The 27,831-nt window shown below is 37.7% G+C and overlaps 1 protein-coding gene across 1 annotated transcript; it reads left to right on the plus strand.

Annotated features, from left to right (window-relative positions):
• The first annotated feature begins 1,633 nt into the window (after nt 1–1,633).
• On the plus strand, nt 1,634–21,131 carry LOC101957097 (uncharacterized). Its single transcript, XM_021735346.3, has 3 exons — nt 1,634–1,901; nt 13,587–13,713; nt 18,474–21,131. The coding sequence occupies exons 1-3, from the start codon at nt 1,899–1,901 to the stop codon at nt 20,681–20,683; spliced, it is 2,340 nt and encodes a 779-aa protein (XP_021591021.1). The 5' UTR covers nt 1,634–1,898; the 3' UTR covers nt 20,684–21,131.
• Nucleotides 21,132–27,831: the final 6,700 nt, after the last annotated feature.

The following is a 27,831-nucleotide window of genomic DNA, read 5'->3' on the forward strand; positions in this document are numbered from 1 at the left end:
CTGGATCCTGGAATTGGAGTCTCATGATGACTCAGTATATAAGAAGGTTCCATTTGTGTTATTATGTGTAACACATAGTACTGTGTTCCATACACATATAATCACAAGTGCTGGTGTTTTTTTTTTAAATATTTGTCTCTTTCCAAGTCTTTTGAGAATAAGCAATGTTGCATGAGTCCTTTGGCCTGGTGGAGGAGTTTTGGCTTTGGAATAAGGTACAGCTCATGCTGAGCCCAGTCCAGCTGCTAATTAGCTGTGGGGCTTTGACCACAGGATGAAACAGACATCATAGCCTGGACATTAGATCTAAGGCCAAATTGTCAAATAAGAAGTATTCATTTCATGTTTGAAACAATAGAGTCAAGTCTGTGGACAGATCTGAAGACATGTGTCCCCCACTTCCTGGGATCCCATTTTCCTTTGTTTGCTATCTGATAGCTGCAATGGGATGGACCTGTGGCCACTTTCAAGTGGGAAAAAGTGATCTACTTTTGGATAGTTTCCTGTGCTTGCTCAGGGCACTGTCTCCCTTGGCCTTTGGGTCTATGGAGAAATATTATTAAGAAACTGTGTCTCTCACCTCTAGCATAAAAACAAGGTGACTAGGCCCTTTCCCCTCCTGAGGTCAGGGGACCCACAGGTGTCAAATCTGGATTAAGGTTTCATTGCAAACTGAGATATGCTGGAAGCTTAGAATCCAGAGAGTTTGGGGACATAGTTCCAAAACCACATATACTTGATAAGTAAGTTTCTGTGGGTCACATCGATGTAGGTCAGAGGAGGCTGGACACCTGAGGGATTTGCCAGAAGAAGGTTTATTTAAACTGCAGCAGTCTAGAGGGGCTAAAGAAGAAAAGTCACTGGCTCCAGAGACAGGAAATTCTTTGAGATTTTTCCTCAGTGGTTGTTTGTATAACAGTGGTGGTAACATAGAAGTTACTGTTTGTCCCATAATTTTAGGTAAGCATAGGTTTCACGGTTTTTACCAGGGAAAACAAATAATAAATTTTGTACAGCAAGCCCTCTTGAAACAGAGTCTGTTACATTTGTCTGTAAACTGGGCATTTACAAGAAAGAGGAAGCTCAAACCACCATGAGCTTTCTGACAAGAAAAAAAAAACTCTGCTGACATTCTTTTGGGGTTCATCAACATAATGATAGTGTTCTGGATATATTGGCTTATGCCATTACAATCAGTTTCACCTGTTTCTTTTAATTTTTTAATGTGCATATTAGACAACTTTAAATTACTCTTGTACTTCACATATGATTTTCATTGGATATTGCTGCCTTATCGGATTGCTTCCCAGTTTAAAGTTCAATCTATCACCTCAAAAGAGGGAGCAGAAAAGATCTACAAAATTTTGCAGTATTTGTCATTATATTATTTCCACTCGTGAATACTATGCAGACATATAATCATAAGTTGAAGTCACCTTATATGCGAGGTTCAACGCACATGTTCCTCTGGCGCTGCTAGATCACTTTTCTAAGAGGAAACTTTGCCTTTGATTACCTGTAGTCTGAGGCCCTCTTGTCCAATTCGCAGACTTCAGGAGGAAAAGTAAAAGCTGTCTCCAGGAACCTGTCATTCTGGCCTCACTGATTCCTAGGTTGGATGTCGTCTACTGTTACTCAGAAAGAAGGCTCTCTGGGCTCAGTTTGCGGGGCGGGTCTGCAGCCCTGTGCAGCGGAGAGCACTCGGGAGAACCGTCCAATCCCGGCACAGCCAGGGCGGCTTCCGTGATCTGCCCACGGGGCTCGGAGGTGCCAGTCTCCGGGTCGAGCAGTCCTGCGATCTGGCTCTTGGCTTCCGTCGTCAGCCCTGGGGTCCCGCTGGCTTTGCCCTGCAGGTGCTGAAGATCCCTGGTGGCCGCCTGGCTCCCGAGCGCCAGGAAATGGTGAGTGTGGCGGGGCCTCCTGAGCCCGGGGAGGGAGGTCGTTGGAACCGCGGGACTGGCTGCGGTGGGGCCAGGAGCTGCTGGGGACTCGGGGCTCCGCGGCCTGAGCCCTCCTCCTGGCAGCGCCCCCTCAGGCCCCTGGCCAGCCAGGTGGGGAGCGTGCCGGCAGCGGAGCTCCTGCCCAGCCTGCTGCACCCCTCAGCTGGCCCTAGAGAGTCAGCAGGCGCGGTCTTCCCAGGTGGGTGGTGATTGACAGGTGGACGGCGGTCTGAGAAGTCTCTCCACGTGGGATTTTCCTGCAGGAGAGGAGCAGTGGCTCTGGGCCTCGCTGCCGCCGTCCTCCTGAGCTAGCTGGCTTTCTTGCTTTTTCTCCTTCCTCCCCAACCTTCCTTCCGCAGGGTGCTTTACCAGGAGCTCCATCCCTGGTTCTGATGTAGGGCGGAGGGGGCGGCACCTGAGGAATTCGCGGGCAGCAGGTTTACTTAAGTTGCAGCCTCCGGAGGGAGCAATGCGGGGACCCTGGTAGGGAACTTCTCTGAGGTTTATAGTCAGTGCGTGGTTACAGGGCAGCTACTCCTTATCCCATATTTTAGTTTAGACAGAGGTTTCACAAGTTTTTACCAAGGAAAACAGAAATTTTTGTACAGCAAGATGTCTTGAGACAGAGTGTGTGACATTTGTCAGCAGACCTGGCTTTTACAAGAAAGGAAGCTCAAACCACAGCTCTGAAAAAAAAAAAAAATCCTGCTGTTATTCTTTGTAAAAATCTTGGTGACAAGAAGAGAAGCTTAATATTGGTAATGGTTCTTCTGGGGCTACATCAGTACTTTTTATTTTTATTTTTGTTGAGACAGGGTCTAGCTAAGTTGCTAAGTTATGTTGTGTAAAATTGTGTGTGTGTCTATCTTACCTTGTTAAAATGACTTGTAAGATTCCTCCATGTAGACTTCATGTGGTTGGGTTTTGGTTTCCCCTCTGATATTTCCCCGGTCCTGTGTTTCAGAACTGCCTGACATGAGGATCCCACAGCTGGCCTATCTGAGTTCTCTTGGAGTGTCTCATGAACATCAGTACCTTGGTGTTATCCTGTTTGAGAGCTGTCTAAATTTAGGGGTGTAGTCTCTCAGAGTAGCTGAGTGTCCCCTCTTGATCCAAATGACACTTGTTTTCTTATCTTGGCTACAGTGAATGCTGCCACATAAATATGAAAATAAAGTCATTTATTTAACCCAGTGATTCCAATTCCTTTAGCTGTATACCAGAATTATTATCACTGCATCATATGATAGTTGTATGTTTAGTTTTTAAAGAGCTCTGGTGCTATTTAAAAAAAATCGCTGTACTAAATTTATATTCTAGCAACAGTATGAAAGAGGTTCTTTCTTCCATATCCATATAGTCAGAGTACTAGCTACTTTTCAGTTTTCTAGTACTTGCCATCCTAATAACTGTGCTCAGGATGCAGGAGGTCTTATACTTGACTGGTGCACTAAATTCCTGATGCAAATTTCCTAGAATTCAGGCTGCCAAGTAGCCACTGGAAGATATTTTGAACCATTTTTAGAAATAAATGAAATAAACAGGGATCTGTAGATGAACTTTCTGGTGCATGCCTAAAATCCCTACAGCTGGGGAGGCTAAGGCAGGAGGATTGCAAGTTCAAAGCCAGCCTAAGCAACTTAGCAAAGACCCTAAGCAGCTGAGCATGACCCTTTCTCAAAATAAAAAAATAATAAAAGGACCAGGGATATGATTCAGTGGTAAAATGCTCATGGCTCACTTCCTGGTACAAAATAACAACAGTGACACAAAACCAAACTAGGGACTGGTGATTTTAACCCTTTTTCTTCACTCCTTGGGGGGATTGTAGTCTATGGAAGTGCTTGCACACCAATGTGAAGCCACTCCTCTGTGATGTAGGGAGATACACACACAATTGCTATCTCTCCCAAAATTTGGGGGCTTGAGATGTAGTCCATTGAATAGAATGAGTTAAAGTTGGGGTATTTGGTGCATGGTCCGATATCTTAGAGAAAGAATTGGCAGGCCTTGCGTTTCTACTGAGGAGCTGGAGGAATGGGCGCAGGAAGTGCTGCACTCCCACTTGGCTTCCTGTGGTGGACCGTGTTCCCCTGTTAACTCTGGTGCTGGCCACATAGAAGCTCAGCTGCTAGCAACAGCAGTTTGCAGAGTTTGCTGGCAAATCCCTTCTAGGGATAAATTGGGACCCTGGAGATTTAACTCTTCCTCTGCCCTCATCCCAGGGAGTGAAGCCCAGGGATTGTGGATAGCCATAGAAAACCACCATTTTTCCCTCTGCTCTCAATAATTGTGTCTATCTAGTTCCTTTCTCTCTGAGCACCAGATAAATTAAGATCCAAACTACAAGCGATTTACAGTTAAATATACTATATTTATGACCCCAATCTTCTCTGCTCAGGGTGACACTGGATTTGGGGTATTCTGTCTCGATTATATGCAGATGGCTTAAGGCAGGAATCATTCTTAAATGTACCCCAAATTTTCCTGCTTATCTGATGGTAGATATTTTCTCAGTTGTCCACTATATATATGTTTCTGAACTCATAATTTATGAGTCTGTTTAAGAGGGTCTCAAAACAGGAACAGATGTTTTGAGAGTCAGGATAGAGATTCAGGGCCACCTATTCTGCTCTATTTTGAATATCATCCTACATAACATCTGCTTTTGGGGGGTACTGTGCCATAATCTCAGAGCTACACCCATGCTGCACACAGACTGCCAGTGATCTTTGCCTCCAATTCTAACATTTACCTTTAGGTTGGGTTGTGTCAATCATTCACACTAAATACTTTCCTTGATGGAGTTGGATGTATGTAGGGCCTTCCGTTGCATTTAACAATACAAATGGTATTTATGTACATATGTATTTATCTATGGGATTTCTGTGATTCTGAGTCTTTATTTTTGCAACACTGTAGTTTAATACTATATATTAGTGTCAGGTAATGATATCTACTCCTTTTCCTCTTACAGTTCAGAGATCTCTTGACTAGTTTAATATATATTTAACTTTCCAGAAGAATTTTAGAACTCTTTGCTTTGGTCACTTCTTCAATTAAAAACAAAACATGCTGAAATTTTTCTTGGGGGATGGAACTTTTTTATTCTATATTTTTTATTTATTCTGATTAGTTGTACATGAGAACAGAATGCATTCTGACACATTGTACACAAATGGGGCACAAATGCTCATTCCTCTGGCTGTACATGATGCAGAGTTACATTAGTTGTGCATGTATCTAGGGAAATAAAATCCATCTAATTCCACATCCTGCCAGCCTGCCACATCTTCTTCTGCCACTTTCCATGTTCTGTACATCTTTTCTATGTGTTAAATTTCCTAAGCACGAGAAGCTGGTATACATAATAAAATGTTTTCCTATATTCTGAAAGTTATATCAGATTATTCAAGATTTTAGGTAGTTGTAGATCCCCCAATTTATAGAAAGTGGTTAAGAGGTATAGATGCTATCCCAGGGCTTTAACTGGATTCCCAATTAGGTGAAATACTGCAGGTTTGAGCCCCAAACTTGTGATATTTCTACTGGCCAGGGTCAAAATTGAATTATTTATTGGATAACTGGTTTTTAGTACATTGGTTGATATTCTGTAAATTCACACTCTTTGTTGTTAGAAGTGTTTGTAGAAAAAAGAGAGAAGGGAAATTGCATGGAAATGGAAGGAAACCTTCATTGTTATACAAAATTACATAGAAGAGGAAGTGAAGGGAAAGGGAAAATAAAAAAACGAGAGAGAAATGAATTACAGTAGATGGGGTAGAGAGAGAAGATGGGAGGGGAAGAGAGAGGGGATAGGAAAGGCAGCAGAATACAACAGACACTAGTATGGCAGTATGTAAAAACGTGGATGTGGAACCGATGTAATTCTGCAATATGTATACAGGGTAAAAATGGGAGTTCATAACCCATTTGAATCAAATGTATGAAATATGATATGTCAAGAACTTTGTAATGTTTTGAACAACTAATAATAAAAAAAGAAAAAAGACATTATAGGTTAGCACCTTAATCAGACTGTAGCTATGTGTTGTTCATTGGTGAGAATCATGTTTCTGGAGAGTGAGCATTTCCACACTGTGAAAAAGTTACACAGTGTACATTGACCTCACATGAAATTTTCCTCAGCTGCTCAGGATGTCCTCATTCACTGCTTACTAATGACCCATGGAAGGTGCAGCTTTACAATAAGAGTGTTTCCCAAGTGCATTAATACATTGATTCTAATGTTTCAGTTTCCCTGTGACCTGTGAGTAAAATAGGCTACTGACATGCTGTTTTTCTGTTGTCTCTTTCATAAAATCTTGATGCCATACAATTCCAGTTTGCCCACGTATTTGAAATTTTTATTTTATGATTTGAGATTAAGATTTTAAATTATGGTTCAAAAATCTGAGTGAATGGGGTGAAATGCTCTGAAGAAGTCAAGGTAATTCTTTCTGTAAAGCAATACTTTGTTTAAATAATGAGAATCTAGACATCCCTATTAGATAAAATGGGCAATGGCAGTTCTGGTGTGTCTCACTGATCTCCTTTTCCTTCTGCACACAGAGATGGTGACAGTCCTGTGACTCATTTTTTTTATTGCTCATAATTTTACCAGTACTTCTCAGGAATCATTGGTTTGCTTGGTTGTAGTATTTTGAGTTTTCTGTAAATTATTGTCACCATTACTATTACATTAGGATTATTTTTAAAAGTTTTTTTCTTTTCTATTTTTCTTTTGTAAACCATTTCTTTTCCTCAGTCTGTTGAACACACGATACTATACTGATGTCTGGGACTTTATTTTACCCAATTGATTGACTCATTGTATTGCTTATGGATCTTAAACAGTTTCAAGTTTAAGATATTCACACTGCCACCTTTAATTTGTTCCAAAATATTAATATTTCATAAATGTTTTACACATTGGGAAAAACAATGGATTGTATATTATGCATAAATTCAGATTTACTAGTAATTTCAGTGAAATTTGTCAACCAGCCGACACACATGAATGCATGTGTATTTGTTCCTTATGAACATTCACACTTATTTCTTTTTTAAAAAAATTTAGACATTGATTAATCTTTATTTTATTTATTTACTTATATATGATGCTGAGAATTGAATCCACTGCCTCACACATGTTAGGCAAGTGCTCTACCACTGAGGTACAACCCCATCCCTACCCTTATGTCTTTTAATGTCATTTTACATTACTTTTATTAATAATCTATGACATTGAGCATTTTTCTTATGTGGTTTTTAATCTAAAATAATTCCATCATTTTATTACATTTAATTACTTTGTGTATTTATTACTTTCTCCTGTTTTTCATATTTTACTGACAATACATTTCCCATTTGTATGTCTTTCATACAGATAATTTATCAGGTAGCATAGTTTCTTTTCACTTCATGCTACATTTTTATGGACTTGACTACATTTTAATGGAGTTGAATTTACCAATCTGTTCTTGGACTTGCTTGATTTTCTTCTATAAATCTCTTATAAGACAGAAGTGGGTGTTGAGCTCCCAAAGTTAAATCCTTAGATTTTAAGCCTCATCTCCAGAGACTGATTAGTTTTGCAGTTACAGATCATCCATCAATCTGGCCCCAGAGCTGGTGAACATGTTTATTCCACTGCAAACAAGTTTTCTGTTTGAAATGTGGGTCAAGCAGTCCTTACCTGAGTTAGCTAAAATGTTTGTTTTCTTGCTTTTAACTCTTTATTTTTAAAAAGTTACTGTTGTATAACCTCCATTTTTATATGTGTTTAATAATTATATTCCTTTGTGTGAATCATTTTTTGCTTTGATGAAATAGACTAAAAGAGAAAGTGTCCGAAGCCTTGGTCATCCAGACACCAGCCAGGCCTGGCTTGTGTAGTCCTCCTGTGCTGAGGCCACATAGGCTGGCTTGAACAACTGAGGTGTGATCAGACACACATGCACACATGGTTCCTTGTCTAGAAGGAAGACACAGGAGTAGCTTCCTAAAGGAGGCTGAAGACAATTCTCCCAGCTCCTGAAGGCAGAAGAAGATGTGCAAAAATTCAAATGTCCCTTCTTAGCAACAAACTGGCTGAGAAAAGCTGCAGCCAAGAGTGTGTCACTCTGACATCATTCACCCAGGGTTTGATGTGCCTCCTGGCACTCTGTGCCTGTATGGAGCCTGATGCGCTCCCCAGTCATGGACTCTGGGAGGGATCTGCCCAATCAGGCCTGCACTCAGAAAGGAGGGGATGTCCTTCCATAGTTGCATAGAATTTTGTCTGTCATGCCCCTAGAGCTCTGGAGTCTCCTTTCTTGTGAGGACCAGGTGGCTCTGCTGGGGCCTATGTCACCTTCTGAGCTGCAGGTCATGTAAGAATTCTAGGAATGGTGTTAAGATACATAGAATGCCAGAAAATGTAGAATCTGCAGATTTTTTAAAGGGAGAATCAGCTGTGGAGGGACTGTCTCCTGCCTAAAATTCACTACAGGTTTAGCTGATCTAAGTTCACTGCTGTGGCGTTATGGCCTTTTGAGCCTTCTGGACTGTGGAGTAGAAGATCAGCCAGCAGCTGGAAGCTCTGGGCATTCTGTCTTTACAAAGAGCCATCACTGGGCATCTCTAGATCTCCACAGTTTGTGCAGAGTATACAAAACATCATTCTGGGAGAAGCCACGTTGGTGGATATGGTTCCTGTGAAGGAGGCACTTTGTTGACAGCAGACATCAGCTCTTCCTTTCTCCCCAGGGTTGTTCATTTTCTGTGATTCTCCCACAATGTGAGAGGCAGGGTCTCAGAACTTAGACCTTGCTCTCTCTCTAGCTGCTCACAGGGCTGACAACAAATCCTTCATTTTAGAGTTTCCTTCAAAGACATCAAAATATCAATTTTCCCTTTATAGTTCACAGGATTATTAACAATTTTACCTCTGCAACATTTAAAGCTGACACAGTATTTTAATTGCCATTGTCCCTATGTAATGTATAATCTGTTTGAAAATGTTTGTTTTCAGGAGGTGAATGTTTCATATGGATGGAAAGCAGAGAATAATCACTAGACTATGCTTTACAGAATCTTTGTGCCTCCTTTTTTCTTTCTTAGGCACAGTCACCTTAAAACCATATCTTTGACAACTATATTAATTTATATCTTGGATGTCTCCAAAATCTCAATGTTGAAACATGATCCCCAATTGCAGCAAGGTGAAGAGATCGATTTTTGGACCATAATTGGATAATGTGGGCTTGGGTTTCTGTATACTTGTTCATTAATGACTGAATACGCTAGTGGGAAGGGGGCAAAGGTTGGAGGAAGTAGGTCACTGGGGTAGTCCTCCCCTGAACAGGATCATTTTCTCCCAGCACCTTCCTCCTCTGCTGCCTTGCTGCCATGAGCTGAACAGCTTTTTTTCCATGCTCTTCTTCCATGATGTGTCTGTCCTGGAGTGAGCCAAACATGGACTGAGACCTCTGAAAATGAGAGCTAAAGTAAATGTTTCCATTCTAAGTTGTTTTAGCTATCTAGGTCACAGAAATGAAAACTTCACTAAATAGAAACTTTCCTACGTGGCTTGTTCTTATTTAGTGTCCTATTTTTTCCCCTGGTATTGGATTTCAGAACTTCCTGAGGATGACACTTGATACTTTCAGGAGCATTTCACTTAGATTGTCTATAGACCATCAGCCTCCTTCTCATCTCTTTGTAGATGGCAGACTAAGGATTGGAGTGGAGTCTTGGGGGAAAAAGTTTTTTTCTGGGGCTTAGAGGCATCTTCCTTATTCATTTTATCTACATATGTCACCCTTTGGAACATGAATATTTTTTCAAAAACCTCCATTTTATGGAGATTTTTGGTGGCCTATAGATTGAATTATGGTGTTCACGGGGAAATACAGAACTCATTCTCCTCTCTGCATTTTCTCTGAATTATGAATGCAAGGAGAATATTCCAAAGTTCAAGGAAAACCTTCACTTTTCATGTTTACAGGAAGCCATAATGTACTTCAGTGAGTAAAAATAGAGATTGGAGAATGTTCAAGGTGTCAGGATGAATTGACTTTAACCTTGGGTCTGACCTGTCTATTTTACAGTCAGCTGTGCTACTTCTGGGCTTGGTTACTTTGAAAATATTTCTTTACTTACTTCAGCTTCAGCTTTTACCTAACTGTAAAATACACTTTATTAGTAGAGCTTCAAACATAAGAAAATATATCCAAAGCTACAGGATGGAGTTGGATCTTAGAAAAGGAAGTAAGTCTTACTTTACCTTGTTTAAATATTTTATTTGCCCTTTTCTTCTCTGGCATGTTATTTATTGGTTTCTCATGTGCTCTGTATTTTGGGATGTGATTTCAAAAGCATTGTAGGACTTAACTTTGGAAATTTTACCAGAAATAATAAATAGGAAAAATCTTTGTCCCATTATGGTTGAGAAAAATGAATGCAGTTTCTAAAAATTGAGTGGTAGCTGCAGAGGTGAATTCCAGATTTACCAAGTCATCAGGTCCTCATACATGAAGACCTGTAACAGTCATAGATCTTAATACCTGGATATTGCAGCTAATACTAAATTATGTGAGATGAGGTTTGGCAAACCTTAGAATTATTCACATGATTTATGTTTTAGTAAATGACTTGTTATCATGGAGATAGCAATCAAATATTACATTTACTTTCTGAAAAAAGATGGATGTTTTTGCTTTTCTATTTGAGATATGAGTGTAAGTGTTTTATATATTTGTTGCTTTCCATAGACATAAACACTTAGTTTAGTGGGTAGTGTACGCCTTGGATGCCAGCTATTCAAGAGGCTAATAATGCAGGAGGATTGGCCCTTTGAGATCAGTCTTGAGAACTTAGGGAGACCATGTCTCAAAATTAAAAGTAGATAGGGATATGGATGTTGCTAGTTATAAATCTGTAATTAGTCCCTAGATTCAATCCCTAGTACTAGACAAATCCCACTGGTTGTGAATACTTTTATCCATTAAGTAGTGGATCTTTATCTTTTAAAACTAAATGAATAAAAATGGGAAGCATAGAAGTTTAAAATCATTGAATTCTAGTTAAATTCATCTTCAGCCTACAAAAGAAGTCCTTGGGACACATGTATTCGGTTTCTTGAAACCCATATTTTCCAGCTATGGGTTTGAATTGCAGGCAGTCACTCCTGAGAAGGTATCCTAGTGAAGGAGGAGGAAAATGTAGTTATTTTCCCAGTGTGTGGCCCAGGCCAGGGACAGCATTGAATTTTCTTCCCAAAGTACCTTATACTGGGAATGTGCACACCTTTACTCCTGAACCATTCAGGTGGAAAGACCACTGGGCAGCATGTCAAAAGTATGCTACAGGACATGTTTTAGCCATTTTGCATTTTGCTAACATGTTTTAGCCATTTTGCTTCCTTTTTTTCACAATAGTAAAATTTAACCCTTCAAAACACATATGACTATCTATGCCCCCTATTATAGGAGCCTTTTGTTCTTACACTTTCACCTAAGCCATGCCATGCATACATGTCCTGCAGGATTGAAAAAGTTTTCTTTTTCACAAATTAACAACACAAAGTATTGGTATTCTAGATTTCTATTGGGGATGTTTTTGGGTCTTCAGATGTTGCTGAAGAAGTGAACCATGCTTTATTTCCTTTCCATCTAGATGCACTATAAATCTATAAATCTATAAATACACAAGAGTCAAATAAATACACACTGGGTGCATGTAAGAATTTGGTAAGTTCTAAAAGAACAGTCCTGCTTAGGGCTGGAAGGTTCCACTTACTATTGTTTCAATCTCTGTGATTGACTTACCTGCATGTCGCTGAGGAAAGCCCCTGAGTTGTGGTTTCCATCTTTAAGTTCCCAGGATACAGGCCGGGAAGCTGCTGTTCTCCCACAGAGCTTCAGTATCTAGGGTGGGTGACAGTCCCTGGCCAGGTAAATAAAGCTCTCATTGATTTGAATTTGGACTTTGTGTTTTCTGAAGTGGCTCCCCATAACAGCCCCACTCCCCTTTTAATAAAGAGACTAGTGCATGCTCTTAACTGGGGGGTGTCCTGATGCTCACCTGAAGTTTCTCTGAGCACCACTGAGTACCTAGCACTAGGTACTCAGTTGAGAGGTCCAAAGTTCAAGGAGGAAGCCCAGCTTCCAAGTGTTGGTTGAGATGTTATCATACTACATAAATGGTTTTCCAGAAGCTTAGGTTTGTTTCTCTTGCTATCCTAGAAGGACAGGCATAAAATACACTCTGCTGCGACTAATGCTGTAGATGGACAGTTAGCTGACACAGGATGAGCCGACTGAGACAGTCAACAGAGATTACAGAAATGAGGAAAATAGTGCGGCTCAGTAGGGTGAGTCAGCTGTGAATGGATCCAACAACCAACTGGAGTCCAGGCAGTAGTTTATGTGGGTAGGTACACCAAAGGGATCAGCGTGAGGAACTGCTTCAGGAAAACTGGATGAAGGTGGCAAAAGCCACTTGTTTGGGGCTTAGCTGGTCACACCCACCTCCTCTCTACCTCCAGGTGGCCATGTTTGAACCTAGGGCTGTCTGAGCCAAGGCAGGGTGTCCGTTGGTGGAATTTCACCTTGAGTTCCCCCAAAAGCAACTCCCCTGCCTTGTGATGGCGCAAACAAACCCACAATTCATATATGGCCTCAGACATGTGTATGTGACATAAAAATGTCATTTCATCAATCCGCTCTTGATTCTTCTTAACATGTTTCCGTGAGTCTTCTCATTTATGATCATCACTCTGCTCTGAAATATTTTCAAACATTCACACTTTAAATTGACTTTAATATTCCCTATTTTTTCTAAATTATAGGTCAAATAAACTTGGGTAAAAAATAGGCTTTACCATTTACTGAGTATTTGATCAAATGTCATAAAAGATGAATACCATTACTGCTATTGTATTCTTTTGGATTTCTGCATTAGGACATGAAAAACTCATAGAGTGAGAAGTATATATTTGAAATGATCAAAAAAGATTGATGTTGATAGTTGCTATTTTAATAAAAGAACATAAATCCTTACTATTGTTTCAATCTCTGTGATTGGCTTACCTGCATGTCGCTGAGGAAATATTTTAACTCAGATTCATCAAGAACTTTTTTCTAAACTGGTTTTTCTCATTGTTATTCAACAGTTTCTCTTGGATCACTGCACTAGGATCACTAGATTGGAATTACCGCTACATATTCAGAAAATCAGGTTCCATCCCAAAAATACTGGATGAGAGTCTGTATTTTAGTAAATCTCTTGATTCATGGTTGTGAATTCAAATTTTGAGAATTGCCCTTTTTACTTACCATAACTTTCTTATCTGAGAAATAGACAATTTATCTTATAATTTTAAAATCACAAAGTGTATATTTTTTGTATTGACGCCTTAATTTTACATCTTATTTCATGATAGTGATAGCAATACCTTGGTTTTTTGACTCTCAACACTCTTTCCTCAGAGTTAAATAATAGAGATTATTACTTTATTACAAAGTATTTTCTTGTATAATTAAAGTCACTAACCTACTTGAGAGCCAGTTCTACTAAATTTCATTTTATCTTCAGAGAACTAAAAACTCTGTGAATGATGATATGGTCAATGTGATATTAATTTGACTAATACTATTTCAGGAACTGTTGACATTCAGGGATGTGGTCATTGATTTCTCTGAAGAGGAATGGGAATGCTTGGGGCCTGCTCAGCAGAATTTATACAGAGATGTGATGATAGAGACCTACAGAAACCTGGTCTTCCTGGGTGAGCAGAACTTCTCTTCAGAATTCTTAATTATATAATTTTTTCCCATGCATAATATACTTCTGCTCTTCATGAAGGAATTTCAGATTTTTGCTTTTAAAAAAACAGGCTTGTACAGTTTTTGTTACAGAGAATAAAGTGTTGCTGTCATTACTTTTAGTCCTTAACCTCTCCCTTTCCTGAGGTGATATATACCCTGCACTTTAGATTAGTGGTACTTACAGTAATTCAGTGATATAGAACGATGTGACCTACACATCAAAGTCCAATTTCTCCTCTTTATAGTACCAGAATGAAAGCATCAGTAGTCACAGGGAGAATTGAAACAAATAGTCATTTCATTTTCCAATGAACACATCTTATTGTCTCTAAACCATATTTGCACACCTTCCTCTGGAGTAAAGGAGAGAGCCTTGAGCCATGTTTCCAGGTAGATAGAAATTCATGAAACAGAGGACACAGTTGAGAGGTCCAAAGTTCAAGGAGGAAGCCAAACTTCCAAGTGTTGGTTGAGATGTTATCATGCTACCTAAATAATTTTTCAGAAGCTTAGGTTTGTTTCTCTTGCTATTCTAGAAGTACAGCTACTTTTCTGTGTTTAGCATGCTTTTAACTTCTTTAATTTTCTCTTCTCCTGCACTGATGTCCCAGTGTGTTCAAATTAACAGCCCAAACACTTCCCTTTGCTTGTGAGGGTCAGCGTGATCTGACTGCATTTCCATTATTTGTGTGTGGGGGGAGAGCATCTCAGAAATCTTGCACATTTCTGGATAACTCTAGGGGAAGCTATTGTATATATTAGTATCATACAGCAATTTCCCTAATTTCACTTATATATTGATTCACTGAAATCTGCTTATTAGAGCTCATTATGAATATTTATAATAGATTTTTGTGGAATTTTTTGCCATATAATTAATGTAATTCATAATGGCTGCTCATTTTGGATATATGGTTACCAGTGATTATAATTATATAAAAGTGTTTGTAAAATAATACAACCATGGTTTTTCAGAATTTTGTTGACTAAATTCCCTTTTCTTTTCTATCCTCTGTTCTATTTTACAGGGTAAATTTCATGTTGTATTATAATTAATTGATGTGATTCCTCACATCAATTAATTATGTTTTTTTACCTTCATTTTATAATTTGATGGAAATTTTTAATATTTCAGAAATTAGGGCAATGTAATATGAAATTAAGATATGTTGAATCCTTGTTTACATTGGCAATAAAATTATATTTGCTTCTATTATTTTTATTTTTATTGTTAATTTGTTATTTCTATTGTCAATAAAATAACTTTGGAATAAAATATATTGTATTTCATAATTTTTTGTTTTAAAGCATGTTTTGCATATGATAATTTTTGTCACACCAGCTTATGGTCACTTTCATGTGGAATATTCTTGTATAGTTTTGCCTTCATGTTGCCTCCTTAAATTTAGAGTCTCCTGTAGATTGCATACATACAGTTGTATTTTTAAAAAATTTCCTTTGCTTCTTTTACTCCTTTTTCCTTCTTTCTGTTATTCTTTGATTTTTGTTTCACTGATTTTTATGGTGACATTGCATAATGCCCCTTTCACTTCCCTTCATTCTGTGAGTATTGTTTCTTTTAGTTTGGTATTTTATAAAATCACTTAAGCTTACACTATATGTTAAGCTGGCAACAAATTAATTTCATAAGAAAATTTAGTTTATTTATATATCATTTTAAATTATGTTATTGTTGACACAGTTATTTCATACCCATTACGAAGTTTATGATGATTTTTAGTTTTTATCTTTCAAAAGTAAGTGTTTATGTTCCATCATTTCAGTAAAATTTAATTCTATATTGCTATATGACTTCTTCTTGCTAGGAAAACTTTAAAGTTTCACATGACTTGTGTTGCTGTGCACATTTATTTTATTTTTCAATATGAAGGATTTACTTTAGTATTTTTTGCAGGACAGGTCAAGTGGTGATGAAGTTTGGGTGCATTTATATATACTTAAAAGCTTTATTTCCCTCACTTTTGAAGGATAGTATTTCTGGTTGCAGTATTCTTAATTGGTAATTCTGTTCTTCCACCCCTTTAACATTGTTTCTCACTTCCTTTCTGTAGTACCAGGCTTCTACAAAGAAATCAACCAATAATTATATCCAAATATCTTTCTCAGGGGCTTGTCTTTTTCTCTTGGGGCTCTCAAGATTCTCTCTTTATAAATGTTAAAAAATTGAGTAAAATGGGGTTTGAGTCTTTGTGTTTTTCCTTTGGAGATAATTGTGAATTTTGACTTCTATTTATTGTTCACATTCACAATTTCTCAGCCATTTTTATTGATACTGAAGATTGAACTCAGTTGCTTTTCCATTGTCCCTTTCCTCAGCCATTGTTATTGTTTATTTTTTAAACCTTTTTTGCATTTTAACACATTTATTTTATTCATTTATTTTTATGTCATATTAAGGATTGAATCCAGTGCCTCAGAAATGCAAGGAAAGTGCTTTACCACTGATCCCAACCACAGCCCCTCATTTTTAATTTGTGACCATATCTCACTAAGTCACTGGGCTGCCCTCAAACTTGTGATCCTCCTGGTTCAGCCTCTCAAGTTGCTAGGATTACAGCTGTGCACAGCCACTCTGATTCTCTCAACACTATTTCTTAAGAAATTCTTCAAGCATACAACTTTTTCTTGTTACTACGAATGATTTTTACCTTAATTTTTTTTTCAGTTTTCTATGTTTTGGTTTAGTTTACTAAATTTATTTCAAAAAAATTTTGTTTTGTTTTTTTGGGTAATTCATAACTCTCACTTTCCTAATATTCAATTCCTAGTGTTTTGTTTTGTTTCTTTGATTAAGTCAGCATCTCTTTTTCTTTGTGTACTGTTCTATTTTTTATTTGTCCATATTAAAAAACAGCCAATACTAGATTAGTAGTTGTTTTGGAAAAAAATATGAACATTAATAAAGAACTGAAAAATAGGCAAGCACAGTAATACATGTTTATAATCTCAAGTAATTGAGAAAACATACAAGAGGATTTTATGTTTGAGGCATGTTGTGGCAACTTAGTGACACCATGTCTCAAAATAAACAATTTTAAAAAGGTTTATGTTGTAATACACTGGTACAGCACTCTTAGGCTTAATCCTAGGTAATGCTCATAAAACATTAAAAGTAGAATGACCCTGTGATCTGAAAATGCAAATTCTAAATAGGTATTCAGAGTAAATTAAATCATCATGTTGGAGAAATATCTCACTACCAATGTTCAGTGCAAGCATTCTTCACAATTGTCAGGACATGGACTCAACATATGTGTTCATCCTTAATTTAATGAGTAAAAAAATGTTTTTATACACAATAAATGAACATTAAAAAGAAGACATTTTATCACTTAAAGTGTCATGAGATGAATATGAAGTGCTTTGCATTATGTAAAATAGGGCACACACAAAATGTAATTTGCAGCTTCTTCTGACTCAGAAGTGCAGAGAATAAATGGTTACCAGATATTGTGTTGGTCAGTGCCTGCAAAGTATTATTGTAATGGACATGAAAAAGTAAAGAGTTCTATTGTACCCATGGTGAGTGAGTGTAATGTAGTCTTCTTTGTTTTTGGAAGTGGAGTACCAAAGATTAAAAACAGAAGCACTTAACAACTCAACAACATTCCCAGCCCTTTTTTATTTTTCATTTTGAGACAGGGTCTCACTAAGTTACTTATGGCCTTGCTAAGTTGCTGAGTGCCACTTTGAACTTGGGATCCTCCTGCCTCTGCCTCCCAAGTTTTGTGAATTACGGCTTGTACCCCCACACAAGCTAATATACTGTATTCTTGATGAATGCTAATATAATTAATGCAATGTTTGCTAAGCACTAAAATGATAATTATGTGAAATAATACACTTGTGAATTAGGTAGATTTAGTCATTTCACCATTCATTTATATCTTCCCTAGTAACATGAAATTTAGTTTGTCAATGAAACAAATCAGTAAATAGCCAAGATTATAAAGATTACAAAGCAAGCCATTCACCTCAATAGTGCTGTAGTGATTTCATCCAGGTAATACTGATATTGGCTGTGAGTGCATGTGTGTGTGTGTGTGTGTGTGTGTGTGTGTGTGTGTTCCCATTAAAAAGATTTGTCCCTATTTCTCCTTTGAGATCATATATTCTTTAATCCCGTGGAATATCTGTGTTATTGTTATCCAAAATCTATCTCTTATATCCAGGTCTCTTTCATGATAGTCAGAAAGTGGTTTTCAGACAGTCCCTGAAAAATCCATAAATGTTCACCTTTCAGATTTCCTATTTCCTATTAGAGAGAAGACAGTTGGTGGATTTTTGTATAATGGTATATTCTGGAAGAGGAAGAACTGGAGTGGATAAAAGTAACACACTCCTTTTTTTCTGCTGTATTACTCTCCTTAATGATATACACATTGTAAATACTGTGAACTCTTATATTGTTTTGGTATTTCTCACAAAGAAAAATTTATTTATATGTGGTGCTGAGAATCAAACCCAGTGTCTCACACATACTAGACAGTGCTACCACTGAGCTACTACCATAGCCCTCACAGAAATTTTATCTTTCCGTTGTTACTTAGCTTATATATTTATGGAGTCATGATGGTCTGTGATGCACTCTTCTGCCACCCTGCTGGTGTCCTAACTACTATAAAACATTTCATGTTATATTTACAAAGTATATTCCCAATCTAATATGTAAAATAATTGTTATTTTTATTTATTTCAGCCATGAACTTTCATCATACCCAGAAAATTATTCCAGAGCCTGGCATAGAACATTTATTTAAAAAAGTGATAAATAGAAAATATGGAAATTGTGTCCTTGACTATTTACAACAGAAGAAAGTATGGAATAGTATAGGTGAGAGTGAAATTCAGAAATTATACTATAAAGGACAAGAAAAATTAGTGGTGACTATCCATAATGAAAATTTTACTGTCAGTAGGTCTCAAGAACATTTAATACCTCAGAAAAGAATTCAATATATAACTGAAGGACAAGTTTCTAAAAGTGATCACTTTGAAAATTTCTTTAAAAATGGTACATTATTCAGAAATGAACAAAAAATTCCCTCTTGTGCCAAAACATACACTTTTAATGATTGTAGCAAGGCCTCTGTGTACTCATTACTGCTTAATCAAAACTCAAACATAGAGTTCTGGAAAGTATGGAACATGCATAATGAAACAAGAAACACCTTTAGCCAGGTTTCCACTCTAAACAATTACCAGTGTACTTATATTGGAGAAAAAATTTATAAAAATAGAAGAACACAGAAGAACTCTAGCTCTGGTTGCAATATGAGAGAACATCAGTGTGCTCGTTGTGCACAGAACCCTTTCAGAGATGATGAATGTGGGAACATCTTTCCTCAGTGCTCAAAGCTTATGACCCATCCAGGTACTCAGGGCCAAGAGGAGCCTTGCAAATGTGAGGAATGTGAGAGAGCTTCTAACCCAGCTGCTAGCCTTCCTCAATACAGTGGAGCTCATCCTGGAAGGGAGCCCCCCAAATTTAAGGAATGTGTCCAAGCATGGAGTTGCTCACCCCTTTCTAAACACCACAAGTTCCACAGAAGCAATAAACACTACAAATTTAAAGAATGTGGCAAAACTTTTAATCAACCACCACCCCAAGTTAAGTACCACAGAATTCATACTGGAGAGAATCCCTACAAGTGTGAAGAATGTGGCAAATGCTTTAAAAATCACTCAACCCTTTTCAAACACCTGAGATGGCATAGCAGAGAGGAAACCTACAAATGTAAAGAATGTGGAAAAGTTTGTATGAGTTTTTCAACTCTTACTCAACACCAAACTATTCACACAGGAGAGAAGCTCCACAAATGTGAAGAGTGTGGCAAAAATTTTACTCAAAGAGCATACCTTACCCAACACCAGAGAATTCACACAGGAGAGAAGCCCTACAAATGTGAAACATGTGGCAAAGCTTTTAACCGAAGATCACACCTTACTCAACACCAGAGACTTCATACTGGAGAGAAGCCCTACAAATGTGAAGAATGTGGCAAAGCTTTTATAGATCATTCATACTTTACCAAACACCAGAGAATTCATACTGGAAAGCACCCCTACAAATGTGAAGAATGTGGTAAAGGTTTTAATCAAAGTTCACACCTTACTCAGCACCAGAGTATCCATACTGGAGAGAAGCTCTACAAATGTAATGAATGTAGAAAAGGCTTTAATCTAAGATCATGTCTTACTCAACACCAGAAAATTCATACTGGAGAGAAGGCCTACAAATGTGAAGAATGTGGAAAAGCTTTTATTCAAAGAGGGAACCTTATACAACACCAGAGAATTCATACTGGAGAGAAGCCCTACAAATGTAATGAGTGTGGGAAATGTTTTACTCTAAGAACATGTGTTATTCGACACCAGAGAATTCATACAGGAGAGAAGCCCTACAAATGTGAAGAATGTGGCAAAGATTTTAAACTAAGGGCATGCCTTATTCAACACCAGAGATTTCATACTAAAGAGAAGCCCTACACATGTCAAGAATGTGGGAAAAATTTTAATCTAAGAGCATGTCTTACTCGACACCAGAAAATTCATACTGGAGAGAAGCCCTACAAATGTAATGAATGTGACAAAGCTTTTAACCGAAGATCTCGACTTACAATGCACCAGAGACTTCATACTGGAGAGAAGCCCTATAAATGTGAAGAATGTGGCAAAACTTTTAATCGAAACTCAAATCTCACAAAACACCAGAGAATTCACACTGGAGAGAGGCCCTACAAATGTGAAGAATGTGGGAAAGGTTTTACTCAAAAATCATGCCTTAGTCGACACCAGAGAGTTCATACTGGAGAGAAGCCCTACAAATGTGAAAAATGTGGGAAAAGTTTTAATCTAAAAGCACATCTTACTCGACACCAGAGAGTTCATACTGGAGAGAAGCCCTAAAATGTGAAAAATTTGGGAAAGGTCTCTCTCAGAGAGTGCATTATTCGACACCAAAGAATTCATGCAGGAGAGAGACTGTACAAATGTGAAGAATGTATGAAAGATTTTACTCAAAGAACATGCCTTATTTGACATTGGAAAATTCATATTGGAGAAGCCCTATATATGTGAAGAATGTAAAAAAAGATTTAATCTAGGAGCATGCATTATTCAACATCAGAGAAATAAAAATGGGGACAGACAATGCAAGTGTAAACACTGTTGCAGACCTTTTAGCAATTGCTAAAAACATTATTACTCACTGGAGAATTCACAGTGCATAAAAACCCTGAACAATGTAAATACTGTGCCTAACGAATTTCAATTTTTTTTAACATTAGAAACCAGATACCTATAGGGAATGTGGAAAGACATTTGCCTGAAATACATGCCTTAAATAACAGCAAAATATCTTTAATGGAGAAAACACATTAGAAATATAAAAAATATAGCAAAGTCCTCATCTGTATGTCATATCATGATGTATGTGGGAAAGAAATGAGGAATTACCTTTAACTTTTGTTAAAATTTATTATCAGCTGATGTGGTAAAAATAAATTCTCACAAGTATCATAGAATAGTGCAGTAAACTAATCTCTGAAAAGATATGAATATATTATAAATCAAAGATTACTCAATATCCTCACTTTTGAAAACTGAAGAAAAAAAATTTCAAACAGAGATCATTTTATGAGAAGTCTTTTCCTGAGAGTTAATATATATTTTTGAGACTTTACAGTGTATTTTGAAATACTTTATTAACATTTTGTATGCATTTGGTTACTGAATAAAAGTAAAAATGTGTTAATGTGTTAAAAGTTTTATGTGTTGAATCATGATACTATCTCACTGGTGACACAGTTCCTCTTTACTAAAGGTTCTATATAACAGATATAAAAATAAAATATCTCCAGTAATATTTAGAAACATCAATTCTTTTAGAAAATAATTTCCCATAAATCAGACCTTTATTCTTCTTGTAATTATGAAGACATTAAAACAGTTATACATAAGATATAGGAACATGAAAATAAGCACCAGATTTCTCTATCTTGAGTTAGTACATTAATCTTTTACCATATAGGTGCTGGGCAGGGTGGCACATTCTTTTAATCCCAGCAACTCAAAAGGCTGAGGCAGAAAAATCCCAAGTTCAAATCCAGTCTCCACAACTGAGTGAGACCTCAGGCAACTTATGACACCCTGTCTCAAGATAAAAATAAAAGCACTGGGGATGTGGCCCAGTGTTTAAGCACTACTGAATTCAATCCCTTGTATCAAGCACATTTTTTTTTACCTTATAGAATGGCAGTACTTCTAAAAGCCCTGAAATTTGAGAAAGCAAAACAACATCCGAACACAGGGATTTTGAATACCCCAGAAACCAAGAGTCACCAGGGAATATTTTGTGAAAAGGAGAACCATTGGAGAGATATATTCCTGATGGTTGCCCAGGAAGCAGCATGTTCAGCTGGACATTGGCATGTCTGATAGAAAACAACAACAACAACAAAACTCGAAGAAACCAAGCAGTTCATCATAAAGGCCCCAGGAGTAACTCACCCCTGAGGAGATTTGACTCATGTCAAATAATTTAGAAAAATGTTTTTGTCCAATATCAAATGCCTATTTAGACTTGGGCAACCATCAGGAAAGTTTAACCAGAAATAACTGTCCAATAATGAGGGTGAAAAGAAAGAGCCATACTCATGGAATATTGAAGCTTTCCACAAATTTTATAATATTATGAATCTTTTGATTTTGGCTACCTTTTATTTTACTCTGTAATTTACAATGGTTGTCATACTTCTGGGATTAAAGGATATATAATGTATGATACAGGCTCCCAAACTTCTCTAGCACTGAATCTATATGAGATACTCCAAATTATACCTGTCCCTTTTTATGTATTAAGTGGAACTGGAAAACATACCAACACACAGGGAAAAATAAAATTTTTATTCAGATAAGGCACTGGAGTGTCTAAAAATCCTATTTAAAAGATAAGCACAAAATAAAAAAATATTACCTTAGGATTTTTGGAGTGTTAGCTTTTTGGGTCAATGGAACACCCACAAATACTGATTTTATTTAAATTTATTGGGATATGTAAATATTGAATTTATGATAACAAACACGGAAGCAGTGTGTGTGAGAGATCTTTTTATTTAAGATTCAGCTACACAGTGTTCAGCCATTCTTCATTCTAAGGGTTATGGCTACATGTTTTCTGCTTGTCTTCACTTCAGGTCATCTACACAGTGATAGTTCTCATAAGTTATTTAAAAGTTTTCTAAGGCAAGTTAAATTGTAATTTGGGAGTGACTTGGGAGTTATTACATTTTTAAAAAAGTAATTTTAGATGTAAAATGACACAATGTCTTTATTTTATTTATTTATCCTTATGTGGTGCTGAGAATTAAATACAGTGCCTCATTCAGGCTAGGCGAACACTCTACCATTGAGTTACAAACCTAGCCCATATTACTGCATTTTTGAATCCACATTACTGAATTTTTAAATAATTTTCAATTTACAGATAGGTATTGTAACTATTAGGCCCAGAGTGAAGTTTCAATATATGTGTATATCATATGATACAATTAGTAATTCACATATTTTTCATTTCTAATATTTTGCATCATTGAGAGTATTTCTATTCATCTTTGAATGCACTGCACATTAATATATATAGTCAGCCTACTGTGTAATTGGGCCTAAGAGCCCTAGAACTTATTTTTCCTATGAAACTGTGCTTACAAACCCATCTTTTTCTTTTAACACATAACCAGATGGATACCTGAGTCGTAATTTATATGTTTTATAGAAAAGATCAGTCACTCCAAACATTTTTCTTTTTTCTTTTTTTTTTTTTTTGCATTGCTATGTGTTCCTATCTTAGGCACCTTGATACTGAATGCCACCAAATGTGCTCATCAGCACATTTATAACAGCACATTTATAACAGCACGTTATAACAGCATGCTTCAAAATGGGAAGTTTTCATGTCATTTTAATTTTTTAAAAATTTTTTAGTTGTAGATGGACACAATATCTTTATTTTTATTTGTTTATTTTTATGTGGTGCTGAGGATCGGACCCAGGGCCTCACATGTGTGAGGCAAGCATTCTACCACTGAGCTATAAACCCAGCCCCTCATGTCATTTTTAGATGTGGGGAGTATGTGGTGTGTTTCCTTTATTCATCACACTATAATTATGTAATATAGCATGAGCCCCTCACTTTATAAAACACACATACACAAACACACAGTATATTTACATCTTCCCCTAATTTTCCTTGTTTTTATGAAGAATAGTCAGTTTCCCAAATGAACCAGAAAATAACTGCTTCAATATGGTAAGTCTCAAACCAGTTATGTATGACAATCTTATAATCATTCACCTTCAATAGAGAAGGGAGACTGCTAGGCAGGTGGGTCAGGAGGTTAAGTGGAATAATGGTGATTATACTATATCTCTATTTTACCTAAAGTGACAGAATATTGGTGGCATATTTTTAAAGACCTGTGTGTGAGACAGTATTACTATAAAAATTACATAATTTTTGGTTTTGGGAATTGAACCCAGAGCTTCTATACCACTGAGCAATATATCTACTCTTCATTTTTTTTTTGTTTGAGAAAGGGTCTTGCTAAATTGATGAGCTCCTGGGGCTGACCTCAGAATTTCACTTCTCCTGCCTCAGCCTCTTGTGTCACTGAGTTTACAGTCATGTGTCTGTGCCTTGAAACAAAATGCCCACACATATTTTAAATGCTCTGGGAAAGAAAATTTTTTATAGATGACCAAAAACCTGATGAGTTTTAGAATATTTCTAATACACCCAACAACTTCCTTATGTTTACATGTTGTCAAAGTGCAATGGATTATAGTCAGAGTAAAACTATCAACTAAATATTTAAATGTTTTTTGGAGGGTACTGAGGATTGAACCAAGGGGTGCTTAACCATTGAGCCACATCTTCAGGTCATTTAAAAATTTTATTAGACACAGTCTCACTGAGTTGCTAAGCGACCTGCTAAGTTGCTGAAGCTGGCTTTGACCTCAGGATTCTCCTGCCTCAGCCTCTGGAGCCATTAAGGTTACAGTCATGTACTACTATGCCTAGCTTAAATGACATTAAGGGAGTTTCACAGCACCTTTCCAAAGCCCAGTAGGGAAAGCCAAGGACTTAGATGTTTGTGGGCATCTGTAGGTTGCTATCTCAAATGTCACTCAAAGGAGTTGACTTTAATGGTTCTACTCTCTGGGTCTATACTCAACACTCTTATGAAAACTTGGAGAACAGAGTGAGCACTCTCATTTGAGCATATGCATGACTTGTACAGCACTTCTAGGTGCTATAAAAAGGAAACCGACGACAAAAGTTCCTTCACTGAAAATCTGCTGAGTTGCTGGAGGAAGATCACTTCTCCCCAAGTTGAGGGATCATGGGAAGGGAGGGCACCCCACACTAAGATTTCCCTTTTAATTTTTTAAAATAGATTTTATGCTCTTTATATTTGTGCTTGCAGCGGATAAGCATTTTATTAACGACAATTTCAAGCACACACACACATGACAAGGTACCGTCAAGTGCTGCCATTTACCATTGTGCTAACAGAATGGCACTCTTGCTTTATCAGCTCCCTAAGCTCAAGAGCCTTGCTTCTGGGTTCCTGTTCCCCACACGTGCTCCCACTTCATTCATTGTTGCATTTGAAACCACCAGTGTTAAGATCATCAGTCTTCTCCTCTCATCACATGCCTTACAAAGCAGGAATGGGAAACTGGAGGAGTTCTCTGCGATGGAACTGATGCAGGGAATGCAAGCCCTCCAGGACTGGTTATTCCACTTTAGACATTCCTAGAAAGTGTGGGGCCCTTGAAGATTCTGAAATCATCCAGGTCTTTTGGTAAACACTCATCCCCTGTATTATTGTGGATGCATATGCCCACTTGGGTCATCTGGAGAGAAAAAGGAAGTGTCAGGCTGCAGCAGAGGTTGTATTGGGGGCCCCTGAGCTTGTCAATACCTCTCCAGAGGGCAAGGGACTCCTTGTGTGCCATTTGGGTAAGGAGGGCCCTTGGCTGACCATAAAGCAATAGAGAGGGAGAGCTTGGTGGGTGCCCAGGGCTGCAGGGGGATGCAGAGTGAGCCTGATTGATGGAGAAAGTGGGATTCTGCCAGTATAGACAGGGATAGCACAGCAAGTGTGACACATGGGCTACATTGTGTGTGCATCTGACATGTAGCAGTATATATATATATATATATATATATATATATATATATATATATATATATATAAATGGTGTTTAAATTGGATTATTTTGATGTATTTGGATGATTTGTCTGTACACATGCAGAGATCAACAAGTTCTTTAAGAAAATAACCGTGATGCCATTAATTTTTAAAAAACATTCACATTGTCCACTTTAAACTGCTAAATTAAAGCAAACAACTTACATTTTCAAAAATTAAATGCACTTCATTCTCCAAAAGTAAATTTGCAAACCTAAAATACATTTTCAAATTTTAATTTTTAAAACTTTTAAATCTTTATCGAATTTTTCAAACACAATTAAAACTTCCAAACATATTTTTTTCCTTCTAAAATTAAAATCTATTAGCTTTAAAAGTGAGTGAATGGTTAGCTTTGCTCACATCTGGATCCTTGAAGAAAATGTCGTTTTTATTGTGAGAACACAGAAAGGTCCTGCCAATTTTTCCAGCAATATTCCCAGAAGAGACTGCCTTGACCCACCCTATTAAGACTCTCACAAGGCCTTCTGAGATATGAGATGCCTGGGGTATGCTTTTTCCCATCCTGCCTCTCTTGCTCAGGAACCTTGTCCATCCATCCTTCCTGAGCCTGCCATCCAGACCCTCACTCTATACCTGCCCTTCCCCTCCTCCATCTTGCACCTGTGCACCCGCTGCCTTGCTTCCCCCCTTCTTTCTCCTGGTCTATGTTGCTCAGCCTCACCTCAGCATGGCTGTCTCACACAGGGCATCAGCAGCAGGGGCCACTGTACCGCCAGCATGCTCCATGTGCCACAAAACTGAAAGAAGCTGCAGATTAAGGACCTGGAAGGGCCTAATCAGAAAGCAGAGGCTGTGGATCAGCAGAAATCTGAAAAGGTGGCTTGCTGCAGGGAGAAGTGGGGGCACCAGGCATTGTGCATCTGGGCCACACCCCTCAACACCACTGGTCCTGGATGGTACACAACATGTGGAAACCCATGGTAAGTTCAGACAGTTTCCTTCAGGCGGAGGGCAGGTGCTCATATCCTGGCAAGTGTGTGAGGAGAGAGGCCTCAGCTCTGCTTAATTACCTGACTTTGGAGGACTTTGCCCCTGCTTCTGGCCCTCAACTGGTTTTGCATATATATGATAATTATTCCATTATCATTTCTTGACAAGCTCTCCCCTTTCCACTGCTTGCCTTTGATTTTGTCAAAACAAGCTGACCATGTCTGCATGGGTCTATCTCTAAACCTATTCTGTTATTTTGATCCACAGATCTCTTTACAGCAATACCATACTGTCTTACTTACTACAGATTTGTAAAATGTTTTTCATAAAGGCAGTCCTCTGAGTATCTGATTTCTATTCAAACATCTTTGCCTATCCAAAGTTCTGGTATTTCCCTGTGCATGTTAGAATTAGCTTGTTGATTTCTAAGAAAGATCCTCTTGAATTTTTCTGGACAGTGTGTTGAATCCATGAAGTAATTGAGGATAATCTTCCTATCTATGAAGCTAAAATATCTCCTCATAAAGTAGATTTTTAAGATGTTATCTTGTACATGCTAGCTTTAGTCCCAGTTCTTCATCATAGACCTCTAGTCATAAGTGCTAGCTTGTAAGCATTTTATGATGTGTGGCTTTGTGTCTGAATACTGCTGAAGGACAGAGTTTCATATTTCTATCAACATGGTAGGGGTGGAGACAACCATGTGCAGCCATGAGCGTGGGCAGTCATGGGAAGGTGAGTCTCCAAGAGTTAGTAGAAATTTGACAGTGGCTTCTACCAGCAGTAAAATGGGTGACTCAGAAAAGATAGTATCTAGATCACAGGTGAGAGGGAGGCTTCTGGTGG

Source organism: Ictidomys tridecemlineatus, chromosome 12 (genome assembly GCF_052094955.1).
Source record: "Ictidomys tridecemlineatus isolate mIctTri1 chromosome 12, mIctTri1.hap1, whole genome shotgun sequence".
Taxonomy (NCBI): domain Eukaryota; kingdom Metazoa; phylum Chordata; class Mammalia; order Rodentia; family Sciuridae; genus Ictidomys; species Ictidomys tridecemlineatus.